General features: G+C 39.7%; 1 protein-coding gene and 1 long non-coding RNA gene across 2 annotated transcripts; both read right to left on the reverse strand.

Moving 5' to 3' along the window:
- Positions 1 to 5,693: 5,693 nt before the first annotated feature.
- LOC116055928 (cell wall protein RBR3-like) lies at positions 5,694 to 11,345 on the reverse strand. Its single transcript, XM_031307992.2, has 3 exons — positions 11,293 to 11,345; positions 6,391 to 7,838; positions 5,694 to 6,101 (listed from the first exon to the last, which is right to left on the reverse strand). The coding sequence occupies exons 2-3, from the start codon at positions 7,796 to 7,798 to the stop codon at positions 5,953 to 5,955; spliced, it is 1,557 nt and encodes a 518-aa protein (XP_031163852.1). The 5' UTR covers positions 7,799 to 7,838; positions 11,293 to 11,345; the 3' UTR covers positions 5,694 to 5,952.
- A 3,081-nt stretch (positions 11,346 to 14,426) lies between these two features.
- Positions 14,427 to 15,167, reverse strand: LOC116056119. Its single transcript, XR_004106493.1, has 3 exons — positions 15,057 to 15,167; positions 14,815 to 14,894; positions 14,427 to 14,477 (listed from the first exon to the last, which is right to left on the reverse strand). It is a non-coding gene; the product is annotated as an uncharacterized LOC116056119 (long non-coding RNA).
- Between the last annotated feature and the right edge of the window lie 411 nt (positions 15,168 to 15,578).

Below are 15,578 nucleotides of genomic sequence, written 5' to 3' on the forward strand. Positions count from 1 at the left end.
GCATTTTTTTTTTTCAATCCCCAGAAACTTTATTGAACAATGCAGAACAGAATTGCAATTAAAAGCTGTGACATACCGTATATTAATAATAATGTTGAAAAATCCTCTTCCGTATGAGAGTAATTACATTCAGGGCTCAAAATTAGCACCAGCCAGCAGCCACATGCTGGTAAAATATGCATATGGCTGGTAGATTTCCTTCACTCATCAGCCAAAAAAGTAATGTTAAACTGTTGAGTGGCTGGTAAATTTTGAACGTTCACTAGCCATTTGGCTTGTGGACAAAAAAGTTAATTTTGCACCCTGGATACATTGGATGTACTATTATTGATTTGTTCTGGTAGCAGAGTAAGGAAAAAGGCCAAACAATATTTATAGGAAAGGGAAAATTCAGAGTCAATATATTGGGAAATTAATGGATAGATTTGAGAAAACTCGAGAATGGGGACATGACGAAAAAAGATGGCATAGCATGGACATCTTCTGGAACCATTTGAAAAAATGAGCAGTCCACATCAATGTCCTTTTTATATTTATTTTTGTAGAAAGATGCTGGAGACATAAAAACAATTAATTTGATTTAAAAGTAACTTCCTTAACCTTATTTAAAATTAGATATTATATATAAGCACCAGATTTTCGTCTGATCTGCATTGAAACATGTTACTTAAGTTAAAACATAGGCTACCTAAAGTATTTAGATGTGGATAAATGCCCCCTGTGACTGTAATACTATATAATATATTGTTACCTTATTATTACTCATGCATTGATGTAAAAGCAAAATCTTACTGTTGTAGTTAAGGAGCAGCTCATTTATAACTATTTTGTATCAGACTGCAACTAAAGATTAATTTCATTATGGACTAACTAATCTGCTGATTATTTTCTCCATTAATCAATTGATTGTTTGGTTTGTAAAATAGCACAATTACCCTTATTTTGTCCAACCACCAGTTCAAACCTCAAAATCATTCAAGATGAATCAAGATCATTGAAATAGCCTTGTTAAAAGCTGAAAACTTGGAATCATGACATGGCATGTATGCTTAGAAAATGACCTAAACAATAATCAAAATAGGTGCCAATTCGGTTTTATTGATGAATTGACTCATTGTTTCATCTCTACTTGTATATTCGGTAATGCATATACTTTAGAAGCTAATCTCACTTTTTTTGTATGCAAAGTTGAGTGGAACTATTCTGTAAAATGTGATGACTTCACCAAACTTTATGCAGAATGATAACTGACTGGCTATGTTTCCAACAGAACGATGAGGGAGATGTCAATCAAACTGAAAACACCAGTGTGGGTATGCAGGAGCGTTGAGGTTTTACATACAAAAACTACCATCCATCCATCCATCCATTCTTCCATCCATCCATATAGTATAAATAGTATTTATAGTATAAAAGTCATTAGCATGTGCTCCATCTAGACCAGCTACATTACAATGCTGCTTATACTTAAATGCAAATTAACCATTTAAATGCAGGACTTGTACCAGTGTATTTACTGTTGTATTGCTACTTTTAATGAGGTAAAACCATAGACTGTATAATAGTATACAGTCTATGGGTAAAACATCTAAATACTCAAAACTTAAGTTTCTTTCCACCACTGATAGTTCCCTCTTAGCTTTGCCCACTCCGCTGCAGTGGTTGTGACCGGATATGGAAGAGAGCCAAAAAACAACAGCAACAACACAACCTTTAAAGGAACTGTTCTTAGCTTTCTGTTCTGTTTCCTCGTAGGCCTCTGTAGTGTCTCTTCTGCCCCCCTCCCTCTCCTGACTGAGGTTTCAGTTTCCTGAAGAACCAGATGAGGAAACCACTGTGCTAAAACCCCCAAATCTACTCTCACTTTATTAGGTACACCGAGCTAAAACTAATATAGTCTAATACAACAGCCCTGCAACAACAGTGACGATGTTCAGTCTTTGTGAGATGATCTAACTACATGGTTACTGTTATTTATGAGTTAACTGGATGCACCTACGAATACAGAAGCAGGATCATCATATTCATTTGTGAAAACACTGAGCATGAACCATGCTTTCGTCAAATAATAATGTGACCACAAGGTGACGCCAAAATGCCTAAAAACACATTTTTGGATTATCACTTTAATAAGTGTTTGTTTGATGATATATTTTTTTTTATGAAATATGATGCATTAATATTGATTAAACTACCAAATATAATAACTCATTAGCATTTGTTCCATCTAGCTACAACATTACAATGCTGCTTATACTCTATTCTTTAATTCTGAGGTGATTCAGCTTCATTGCTACTGTTATTTATATGAGTTAACTGGATGCACCTCGGTACAAATACAGATGAAGAATCATCATATTTATCTGTGAAAACACTGAGCATGAACCAAACAATGATGTGACCACAAGGTCACGCAAAATGCATAACAACTCATCTTTGGATTATCACTTTAATATTTGTTTAATGTTGATTTTTTTTCTTGCTTTTGTTCCATCTTCAGATATCTTCTTGAAGATTTTCCAATGTTTCTTTTGTCCCATATTCACTACTGAGCTCCCAAGGGACCTTATTTATATTTAGTGTCCCAAAAATTCTCAGTTGTTGGTATAGTTACTTCAAAAAAGTTGCAGTTGACTTTTGCCTTAGAAACAGAATTTGTGTCATGTTTCTTTGAGTAAAACACTGGTCCGTCTCTATACATCAGTCAGGGCCAGACTTGGTGGATGGATACAGAACCTGGATGTCTTAGGATGATGTCAGGACTAATTATCTCCTTTACCTTCTTCTCCAGCCTCGTTTCCTTCTTCATCCTCTTCACCAGTGGAAGACTGAATATACTCAAATACTGAAGTATAATTTTGAGTTGTTGCACCTTAGCATTTTCATTTTATGACACTTTATTCCTCCTCACATGATCATTTTATAAAATATGATGCAATGTTGTAAATTAAACACAATGAGCGGTCAGGAAGGAGGATCAGAACTCAGGCGCAGACTGGAGTAGGTGGTAAGGAATCTTATTTTATTGAAGCTGTGAGTGTGGGCCTGCAGTGGGGGTGCTGGGTCCGAAGATGGCCGGACTGGCAGAGAGGGTGCTGGGTCCGAAGATGGCCGGACTGGCAGAGAGGGTGCTGGGTCCGAAGATGGCCGGACTGGCAGAGAGGGTGCTGGGTCCGAAGATGGCCGGACTGGCAGAGAGGGTGCTGGGTCCGAAGATGGCCGGACTGGCAGAGAGGGTGCTGGGTCCGAAGATGGCCGGACTGGCAGAGAGGGTGCTGGGTCCGAAGATGGCCGGACTGGCAGAGAGGGTGCTGGGTCCGAAGATGGCTGGACTGGCAGAGAGGGTGCTGGGCTGTGTTCCTAAGTGGGGCTGCAGACTTGATGTTCCAGTGCGTGGCGTGGCTATTGGCAGCAAGGTGGGTTATTTCTGAGAACAGAGATCTCCCAGTTAGTAACGTGAGGGAGCGGAGCAGACAGGTAAGTACAAAAACAAGAAACTAGATTAGATACAAATCTCCAAGGCTGGTGAAAAAGCATACTCAGTGGTAAGCAACAATCGGGCAGGGAGAGGAAAGTCCGACTGGCATTTGAAGGCAGGTGATGGAGCAGGATGAGCAGCAGGTGCGCTGATTGGAGTTGGTACCAGGTGTGGGGAGAATCAAAAAGGGGGGGGGCGTGTCCTCACTCTGTGGAAAATGTAGGCGGGAACAGAAACACACACAGACAGACAAAAAGAACAAAAAACACACCAAACACACAGCAGGCATAACAAAATGAAGAAATAAACCAAAAGACATTCACACACACACCAGACTGTCACCGTGCAGAAGTCACGGCAGGTGGGGGCGTGACATGAGCTGCCTCTCGACTAGCTACAACAATACAATGCTGCTTACTCACCATCTGCAATAATAATTCACTTTCATAATGTATCATATATTGTCAACTTTTTATAATGAGTACTTTTATTTCTAATGGAGTATTTTTACACTGTGGTATTGCTACTTTAAAGGCATACTATGTAACTTTTCCCTCTTCGGTCCCCCTACAGCTTGTGGTCTAACAACCTGTAGGAGGACCGAAACAGGAAAAGTTACATAGTATGCTTTTAACTTAAAAGATAAGTATAAAAAGCTTGTTATGATAAAAAAAACTTCTAAACAAAAGATGAATACAATCTACATCTGAATCAGTGCAATGAAACAATAAAATGGGTTAGGCTGTTTACCTGTTATCATCATCATCATGAAGCATGAACCAAAAAAAGGAACATTCAGCAGCAGCAGGTGGGCTGGAGTAGCGCCTCCTGGAGGACACTCACCTTAGCAGATGCTGAAAAACTGGTCCACACCTTTGTCTCCTCCAGTCTGGATTACTGTAACAAGTCCCGACTGCCCTGTCTCCGACTGAGCATGTCAGGTCGACCAAAATGAAGGCCGACAGCGCCTCCAACGGACGACGGCACGGAACACACCGAAAATTGAGCGGAAGTACGTAGGAGGGCGGAGCCAGGCTAGCAAGGATCCTGAGAGTGTGAAAATACGACCCCATCACACCCGTTCTCCATTCACTTCACTGGCTTCCTGTTTCCGCCAGGATTGAATACAATCCTTACCTTCCAGTGCATCTATGGAAATGCCCCATCTGAAGGAACTACTCACCCCTCTAACTACAACTCGATCCCTCTGTTCAACGAACTCAAACCGCCTCCTTCTCCCCAAGACTGAGCTCAGCACCGTGGGTGATCGGGCTTCCACCTCAAACTGTTGAGACTTTTAAAAAACGACTAAAAACATTTCTATTTAGCAGAACTTATGAGTTTTAATTAACCCTGCAAGTCGTTGCGCTGTCTATTTGTATTTTATATTGATGTTTTTACCATGCTTTTATGATCTTAACTGTAGCACTTTGAGATTTGCTCCAAATGTAAAGTGCATTACAAATAAAATATATTATTAAATCTACTATTAAGTCTCCTCGGGACTCAGGACCCACTCCACCTGTGATCCATTGATCAAAAGAACTGCAGGGGGTACGTGACATTTTCTGCAAAATGTTTTTCAGTTACAAGACTGTAGTTACTTCTACTTTTTTTTTCTCCAAGTCTGTCGCTTTTTTTTTTAAAGGTTTTGTCGTTTGTTTTGACCTATTCTTGCCTTTCTTCCTTACTTTTTTCTTCTGTCTTTTTTTCTTCAAAGTTATTTTTTAAAGATCATTTTTTGGGGCATTTTCAGCCTTTATTTCTAAAGGACAGATGAAGACATGAAAGGGGAGAGAGAGGGGGGAATGACATGCAGCAAAGGGCTGCAGGTCAGAGTCGAACCCAGGCCCGCCACGTCGAGGAGTAAACCTCTATATATGGGCGCCCGCTCTACCAACTGAGCTATCCGGGCGCCCTTCTTCAAAGTTTTTTTCTGCTTTTTTCAAAGTTTTTGTCACTTTTTTCAACCTATTCTTGCCTTATTTTCTTCTTTCTACTGTCTTTTAGGGTCTAACCCTAACCCTAACCCTAAGGAATCTGCCAGAACCTAACTGAAGCTAAATTAGGATATGTGTTGGGCTACCCTTGGTTAAATTAGGCTAGGTTAGGATGAATTAGATTGGGTCAGGTGGCGTTAAGTTAGGACACTGCTATTTGCACAATGCTTTTTGACTCTAGGGTGTTATCAAGTGGTTGCAAGGATATTTGATGGTGGTTGCTAATGTTGTAAAAGAATATTTTACTTTTCTTTACTTCAGTTTTGTCAAATCTGAAATGTTTGCCGTTTCCCTCAATTACCTCTCTCTATTTGGTGCCATTTTTCTGATTGCTCTCCTATTCTCTTAAATGATATATGTTAGCAAGTCCGAGTTTGCGTGACCTGACTGGCATTGGCCCGTAGCGAAGATTTAACATATCTGGGCTTTCTGAGTTGTGGCATAACTCAGAGATATTCTCCATCTTCTTCATATCTATTTTTTCCTCTCTACCTTCAGTCTTTGCTTCCTCACTTCCATCTCCAACTTAAATACTTGTCTGTGATATGAAACGGCCAGCTCATTCCTTCGGTCAAGCAGTTCTTTTTGGATCTCGGCCATTATCTCTGGCTGTCTGAAGTGACCTGTAACCAACAGCATATATGAAAGGTTAAGTCTGTAGTCCAGTTGTACACTCGCACCCCTCCCAAAAGGAAATAGTCAACAGATTTGTTTTGTTGCAAGTTGTTAAAAATATATGTTGGCATGGCGCCATAAGTGAGATAAGAGCTATCTTAGCTTAACTGAGTATGTTTCCTCTGTTCTCCATGATAATTAAATAAGATACATAAATTAACTCATGAAAGGGATATGTGCCCACTGTAAGATAAAAATAAATTGAAAAATTGACAAAATGTAAGTTTACTTTCTTACCATGAACCTGGAGGTAGCACGCATCCTCACAGGTTGATTGGATTTCCCTGGCACTGCGGTCTATCTTCCATTCGAGCCACCAAATGTATATTCTTGAAAGCAGACCAAACGTTTTCCTCTCCTTCTTTATCTTCTCCCTCTCCTTTCTCGCACTCAGGCTATTAGCCCTTCTTTCTTGCTGACTCCATGTGGTAGAAGGCTCGTCGTCTTCAGAAGATGAAAATGTAGAGGAAGGGCTGTCACCACTTCCGTCCTGCCTCAAGGTGTTTGAAGGGTTGACAACTCCACGAGACAAAGGTCTCTCACCCCTTCGTACGTGCTCCCACCAGATGCTATGGTGGTGAATGTCAATGCAGGGCAGATGGTTCTCACCAATTCCTCCATCCTGCCTAAAGGTGGTAGAAAGGTTGATGTCTACGAAGTACAAATTACTTCGTTGTTGCTGCCTCCATGTGGTAGAAGGCTCGTCGTCTTCAGAAAATGAAGACGAAGGGCTCTCAGCCCTTTTTTCTTGCTGCCGCCTTGGAGTAGAAGGCTGGTCGTCTTCAGAGGATGAAGACGAAGGGCTCTCAAACCTTCGTACTCGCTGCCTGGTGGAAGAAGGCTGGTCGTCTTCAGAAGATGAAGACGGAGGGCTCTCACCTCTCCATGCTTGCTTCCGCCTTGGAGTAGAAGGCTGGTCGTCTTCAGAGGATGAAGACGAAGGGCTCTCAAACCTTCGTACTCGCTGCCTGGTGGAAGAAGGCTGGTCGTCTTCAGAAGATGAAGACGGAGGGCTCTCACCTCTCCATGCTTGCTTCCGCCTTGGAGTAGAAGGCTGGTCATCTTCAGAGGATGAAGACGAAGGGCTCTCAAACCTTCGTACTCGCTGCCTGGTGGAAGAAGGCTGGTCGTCTTCAGAGGATGAAGAGGAAAGGCTCTCAAACCTTCGTACTCGCTGCCTGGTGGAAGAAGGCTGGTCGTCTTCAGAGGATGAAGAGGAAGGGCTCTCACCCCTTCGTATTTGCTGCCTGGTGGTAGAGGGCTTGTTTTCTGCACAAGACAAAGGGCTCTCACCCTTTTGCCTGTGCTCCTTCATGATGGTAGAAGGGTTGGTGCCCACGATGAACAAAGAGCTCACATCCCTTCGTTCTTGCTGCCTGGTGATAGAGGGCTGGTTTTCTGCACAAGACAAAGGGCTCTCACCCCTTTGCCTGTGCTCCTTCATGATGGTAGAAGGGTTGGTGCCTCCACTAGACGAAGGTCTCTTACCCCGTCGTCCGTGCTCCCTCAAGATGGTGGGAGGGTTGAGGTCTTCAGGAGATGAAGGTCTCTCACTCCTTCGTTTGGACTTCTTCGAAGAAGAGTCCATATCTCCTGAAGACCGAGGTCTTGCAAAGAATTTTAGTCCAAAAATGGATCTAAACATTTTCTCGATGATTTCTCGTTTGTATACTGGCGTTGTGAAACTGCAAGTACAAACACACAAACAGACACAGCAATTACTTCACTGATCACATTATTGTTTCAAGCAGCACACTAAGCAGGTTATTTCACTTAAAGCCCATGTTGCAGGTTAACCACCACTGTTGATTAATGGGTACATAAAGCACTCAACATATGTATATCATTGTTAAAAATGTCACCAAATAGTGTTAAAGGCCAGTTTTTACCGTTTTAGTCGTTTAGTGGGTTTTTTAACGCAATTCGGTGATGACGTCACGTTGGGGAGACGTGCCTCAGTCTAGTACTAGAACTATGGTGACTGACTGGGATGAGGAAGAGGTGGAAGAGTGTTTTTACTGTCAGTGAATAGCACAGAGTGAAAGTCAATGTTTTCTTTATATCGAGTGACAGTGATCATGTTGTTAGTTCAGATACTACTGGTAATCTAGCTAGATCTAGAAATAGAAGGCATCATGCTAGCTATGGGCTAACTTGCCAGTCAGTTCCACCTGTGAAATCCCCCGACGTTGTAAACACATTTTCGATTAGATATCTCACGTTTTGATGGACCCTACTAGCTCCAGTAACAACATATTTGCCTAGCTAGTGTTCATTTATTACTTGGATGGGGATGCTGTTCAGCTTTTCACAAGTTTAGACAGCTAGCTAAAGCTACGCCGACGCTTTGCTAACGTTAGCGCAACAGCGTTAGCCTAGACGGCTAGGTAAATATTCCGACTGCCTTCGTTGTTTCCTCTATCTGCGTCCACGTTGTCAACATAAGACATGTGGCGTTAGTGCTCCTTTTGTACCATAATTGTATTGAATGAAATGTTAAGCATCGCTCCTACGAGATGGGTGGGTTTTTGTTAGCTACGTTACACACAAAGTTAACTGGCTATAGTTAGCCTGTGCTAGCGGAATTAGCTAATGTTGTGTAGCCAGCCAGCAGCTTCGGCAGTAGTTCCGGCGAGCTAACCACAACAGCTAACACATCCACAAGTGTCTCTATTTCAAACATCACTGCAGATTGACTGCTTTTAGCAGGAGAGATTGATTGTGGGCGACAATAACTGTCGTGGTTAGCTTACCGAAACTACTGCTGATTGCCGAAGTTGCTGGCTGGTTATGCAACGTTAGCTAATTCCGCTAGCATACAGGCTAACTATAGCCAGTTAGCTTTGTATGTAGCTAACAAAAACCCACACATCTAGTAGGAGCAAAGCTTAACATTTCATTCAATAAAATGATGGTACAAAAGGAGCACTAACGCAACATGTCTTATGTTGACAACGTGGACGCAGATATAGGAAACTCTGAAGGCAGTCGTAATATTTACCTAGCTAGCAGTCTAGGCTAACGCTGTTGCGCTAACGTTAGCAAACGTCGGTGTGTCTCCCCAACGTGACGTAATGCAATGCATTGTGGGGGAAAAGAGAATCATTGCAAACCGCTGTAAAATAGTACTACTTTTTCGTATTTTATTCCGTTTTGTGATATCCATTGTATTTGAGGTTGTTGGGTAACAGTTTAAATGTTTATTACCAACAAGCAAATTGCACAAATTCATTAGAAAATAAACCCTGCAACATGGGCTTTAACTAAACCTTCTAACTGAACTTAAATAAACTGAGAAATATGTATCTGGTCACACATCATTATTGCACTCTGCTTGATTAAACAAAATGCAAAAGGTCTGCCACAAACATCAGAATAATAATAATAATTATACCTATACTATATAGACTTCAGACTACAGTATAATGTACTTTCAAATAAATCAATCAAGTATGAATGTATGTCAGACACATATACAGTACATATATCCATTGACATACTATAGCTGCAGCTAGCAGGCTACAGCAGTGACGGACGACGGATCAAAAAACGGCCCTGGCATTTGAAACACACAGGCCCTATTATCAAACCACACCAACCCATAGAAATAAAAATAAAAAAAATCAACGTAGCAGAAAGGTGTACCATTGCCATGGTAAAATCAATCAAAAATCAAATTAGTTTCATGCCATTATATTTCTATGCACCAACGTCACACAAATGTCATAAAACATACAAAAAAACAACATAAAATGCAAAAATGTGCCGACAACAGTTAAACATCTTAAAGCATCTGCAGACCACTAGGTGGCGGTGCTACGACATGATCCGCTCCACTAAAGGCACATCCAGCACAAATACACCGGCTCGACGTTAAAGCACAGTAGCTAGCTAGCTACATCATACAACAGCTCCACCAAAACACGGAAAGAGCAATGCACGGCCACAGTTCAAATTACAACAGTTTCACCAAAATATGCAGCTGCTAACGTTAATATTAGCTGAAGCAACACACTATTTTTGTTTGGAAAATAAATCACTTAATTTAGCATATTTTTCACTGGAAGCCAACCGTGCTATCTTTGTTTTCTCTCTCTTTTTCTCGGCTCCCCCCTTTGGTTGTTTCGTGCCGCGATTCATTGTCTTTTATCGTGGTGGTGGTGGTCAGTGATAATGGATTCGGCGCTAAAAAAAAAACATTTTGAAACTATCATAGACTTCTATTGTAGTTGCTCGCTCTCGCCGTTCACAGGTACACGGTACTGTAAACATTTCCATGGCAACAGCGACTTGGACCAAACAATGACGTCGTTGTAACGCTTAGGATTGTGGGTAGTGTCGTTTTTCTCCATATGATCGCGAATAAAAATAACTTTTTGAAAAATAACAAGACAAATTATTGTTATTATTTGATTATTTTATATATATATATATATATATATATATATATATATATATATATATATATATATATATATATATATATATAATATCAGTAGGCCCATAGAGGATGGCCAGTCCGACATTGGGCTACAGTTTGAATGATAATATTATACGATATTTCTACTATTAGTCAGAATAATAAAAATAATAAAAACACTACAATGAAAGTTCTACGACTAGCTCAAAAAACACCTTCACTGTAACACAATAAGACAGTTTTGTTTTAGATCAACAACCCACAGATAATTTTAAAACAGGACGTATTTAGTCATACGTTTGAGAAATAATCTTTAATTCACATGTGATCTGTGATAGAAGGTGCAGAATGTCACAAGTGCTGGGACTGCAAACCTCTTAGTCAATTTAAAGTGTCCTCGAGGGCAAGGAAACACTACACATGCAGTCAACTTTGTGCACATGCAATTTAGGCAACAGGTAATGCAACATTTAATAATTAAAATTGTTTTGTGCAAGAGACAAAGTGCATTTGCATCTCCTGATCACAGACAGCACATCTGATAGCTGGAATAAAACTGATAAAAAAAAGATATTTATTTGACAGAAACATGCGAGGAAAGTAAATGTACTCCTTCCCCAACACAATACGGCTCTACTAAACAGAAAGAGTTGAGTAAAAAAGTAGTTCTAAAAGTTTAGTAAAAGTAAAGTTTAGCTCTGCTGTAAAGTGCGACTTACCTTGCCAAAGGGTTGTGTGGAAAAGGACTGGAACTCTGTGTTCTGTTGTTTTGTTTTGTTTTTAAATAAAAGCAGATGTTGAGTCTACCGTTGTGCAAAGTCTACGTTCAGTTACGCGTTCTGATTCGTCGACTGACCGTGGACTCCCCCAATTAAATCGCTCCGTTTAACTGTAGACTACCAATTGGAAACGTAGGATTCGCCGACCGCAGACTACCAATCACACGCCGACATTCAAAGCTGAACCTGCCGCTGCGGTCAACGGAGGTCTCCGGTGATCGTAGCCTACAATATTTCTGATGAATCTGAATGAAATAATTCTTTATAACACTCACTGCTTATATTTTTACTAAGCCTGAAATAATTAATTCTTCATTACACTCACTGTTTGTACTGCCCAGTTGATTTTTTTGATCGTTTGGGAAAGCTAGCTAGCTAATGGTATCAACTAAAGCTAGCTAGCTATAAGTTAACTAAAAGTCCCGTTGACAGGTAACGTTAACGTTAAAGTTACCGCTAATCATTCATTAAAATATTCTCAGCTGAGTCATTTTAAATAATACATTCAATTTTATTTGTAGTGTATCCACTACGGAAAATTGTTACGCCGGTTACCTTAACGTTACTGCTAACGTTAATTAGCTAGCTAAATGTCAGTGTCTCGGTCAAATCTCCGTCCTCGACCTACGTTAACGTTACTACTAGCCTAGCCTAATTTTAAACGGCCTTTTAAATTAGGTTATTGTATTTGTTAAACACTAACGTTACGACAATATTTCTATCGAATAACGTTACAGTAGACCGGGGCAACCTTCCTCAGATAGCCTACCTTCAGATTTCATTCATTACCGTTACAGTAACATTAACGTTACTAGCTAACTTCTCATGACAGACAAAGCATAGTCTGCATAGTTTTCATTAATGCCATAACCACCGGCGTAAAAATCATGTTGTAGAATAAAGTTGTTGTTGCTGTCACAACACTATTTACTAAACTTGGATAGTGGCCCAGGACGTCTTCCCCTCTCCCTCTCCAAATAAATGCTGCCTTCAGATGGCTGTAAAGACAGTCACCAGAGTGAAAGAATCCCTCATTATAGTACTGTCATGACAGACAAAGCTGTAGTCAGCCTAGTTGTCATTAAATTCCATGACTACTGGTTGAAAAATCATGTTGTAGAGTAAAGTTATTGTTGCTGTAATTATTCTTATTGTTGCTGTCACAAAAACATTAACTTTTTACATATTACTAACCTAATTCATGTTTCTGTTCATGCTGTAACAGCATGTGCCATCTCAGGAATGCATTTCATCAATTAGAAATTGTCAGATAGACATGTTTTACTGGCAACTTTTGGGGCAAAGGATTTTTAACTGATTTTGAGCGTAAAGATGGCATACAAACTTTGCCAGAGGGAAATGGGCTGACAAGTGTATAAAATGTCAACTTAAGAAGTTATATTCGCTCTACCTCAAAGTCATCTTCATCTGAAGAGCTGTAATCAGGGTTGAGCAGTTGTCATCCTGCTCTGACACTTCCTCCCTGCAGTGTGATAAAAGGGTATCAATGACCTTTTGTACACTAACATGCATTGTTATATTAGAAACTGAATGCATAATATAAAATAATGTTAAAATAAAAATAATAATGTTGTGCTGTTACTGTGTCTAAGTGTATTTCAGTATCTATAAGTGAAGATGGCAACCCCAGTAATCCGCATCTGCGTCAACCCAGAGGCCGCTGCACACCGTCAACAGGCCGTACTGATGGCGACTACCCAGTAAGCACACATACGTCGCGGCGATGTAATCAAAATACATCGGGGATACGTAGTATTTTGGTAGTTTACTCACTGGCACGACGTCGCTGCGCTACGTTTCAGCGACATATAGCCGCTCTCTCCGCGACGTATACATATATACATCGTTCTAACATATGCCATACGTCGTGGAGATGTAGGCTTATATACGTCGTTCTAACGTATGCAATACATTGTAGAGATGCAGGCTTATATACATCGTTCTAACATCTGCTATACATCTTACAGATGTGGTCATCTTCCTGTTATACATAGTACAGATGTCAGGCTCTATATCCACCAGATATCATTTATACAGTCTGCAGATGTCAGGCGCTATATACCGTATATGTTATCCTAACATACCTTTACTCTTTAAATGTTGATAAAATAAATTACAAATTACTTACCTTAGTACACCGAGAATATTTTAGATAGGGGGCCTAATTAACATTTTACTGCTATAACTACTACTACTTTATAATAAACTATAGCTACAGTCCAATAATACCAGTCTAATCTAATCTGTAGAAATCATAGTCTAGAAGATGACAAACAATTATTAACCTAATTACTTGAAAACATCTTAAATCACTCTGTAGGATCGCTGGTATAAACAAGACCAGTAAACTTCTCACTTTTTGCTGAACAAACATTTATTTTGAACTATATAATTAATCAATAAACATAAAAAACATTAACAAATATTAAAACATTAAACATTAAAATAAAGAATTATCTTGGCCGGCGGTGGTGGCGATTAGGTGCCAGCCGGAGAAACTCTTTGATGGCCTTCTCGGCCTCCGCTTCCGTCGGCGCCTGGAGGACCGGGTTCCTCATTACTGCTGCTGTAATAAAATCGTTGGATTCAAATTATTATCATACTATTTATTTTGTTTTCTAGTCTTCTCAGTTTTCTATAGAGGTAAAATGGTATAGAATGGTTTCTGCACAGCAAGTGAATAAGAGACTGGTTTAACTTAGTGGAATATATATATTTAAAAAATTTAATAATTCTGGATTCGCTTCTAGTGAATGTTAAAAATGTTAAAAACGTAACGTTTTAACCAAGGACCCTTTCAGTGTTCGGGCTGGTAAGTTGATATACCCCGAAACAAATTATCCGCTGAAATATAGACGTTTCTTTCGCCATGCAAAGTCTATGTGAAAAGTCTTTCTGGGCCATGGGGTGCAGTACCACCGTTATCCACTAAGCCCATGGTGGCTTTTAGACTCGGCGCTCTTCCTGGAGGCTTGGCCAGACCACATCAAGATGTTGGGTCTGGGAACTCTCCATTGACAGGGCTCAATCCGAGGGGCGGGATAAACGGTTGTCTTTCAAACTCCCTCTGCATGCAATAGGATAGCGCTACAACCAGGCTGATCCTGCAAGAGATCATAAAGTAGTATTCACTCAGTTAAATTGCAGAAATCTACCACAAACATTCATAAAAAACAACTGTTCAAATATATATATATATATACGTCTCCGGTAAGTAAAAACCTTAATCATTTAATGGCCTATCAAAAGACTACAACATTTTTTTGTGAAATCAGAGATCTTTCTTACTGTGCATGCATTTTTTTTTTTTCCATATTTAGCTTTGCTTTTTCAGCTAGAAACTTTGTATTATGAAATAAGACATCCAAGGGATGCATATAATTCTCCCAGTCTCTGCGTGAAGTAATGTAAACAAAAAATAAGTATACGCAAATTACACACCTCTCCAAGTATGATGAGAATGTCATTTTTCTCCCTGAACAGGATCGGCAACAGCAGGATTGCAGCTCTGAAATCAATCCCTGAAAAATAAGTAAAAAAATAAAAGAAAGTGTATTAGGTGAATGTACAGTGTATTTTGGTTGGTTAGGCCTTATCTTGTCTGAAGACAAATAGAAAAGAAATTAAGCTTAAATGGCTCCACAACACTAGGGGTGACCACGGCTGATCAGTGAGTCACTTACCAGGGACATCTTCGGTGAGGGCAGCCTCTCTTTTATGAAGGTAAATATGGTGCAAAAAGGGAGAGCTTGTAGAATACAATGTGAGAACTTGCAGAACAAAAAAATCTGAACTTGTATGTTAAAATTTGCACTTGTAAAAATTTAATTTGCACTTGTAAAAATAAAATTTGCACTTGTAAAAAATATTCACACACGTGATCTGAATTTGAAGTCATACAAAGAAAAAAAACATGAGAGCTTGTAAAAAAAAATCTGAACTTGTAAGTTGAAATTTGCACTTGTAGAAAATGTTCACACACCTGTATTCTGAATGTGAAGTTACAGAAAAAATATTCACAAATGTGTAGATTGATGTTTACATGAACACAATGACAGCTGCAAACTTATAATGCAACATTTACTCGTATACTTTTTTTTTTACTCTGGTTCATTTTCCATCACAACCACAACTCAGTGATTACAACCTCTGGAATCTGTCACTGCAACTTCACATATGTGCTCTCCCGCATCACAAAGTGGCCA

This window comes from Sander lucioperca, chromosome 13 (assembly GCF_008315115.2).
Source record: "Sander lucioperca isolate FBNREF2018 chromosome 13, SLUC_FBN_1.2, whole genome shotgun sequence".
NCBI lineage: Eukaryota > Metazoa > Chordata > Actinopteri > Perciformes > Percidae > Sander > Sander lucioperca.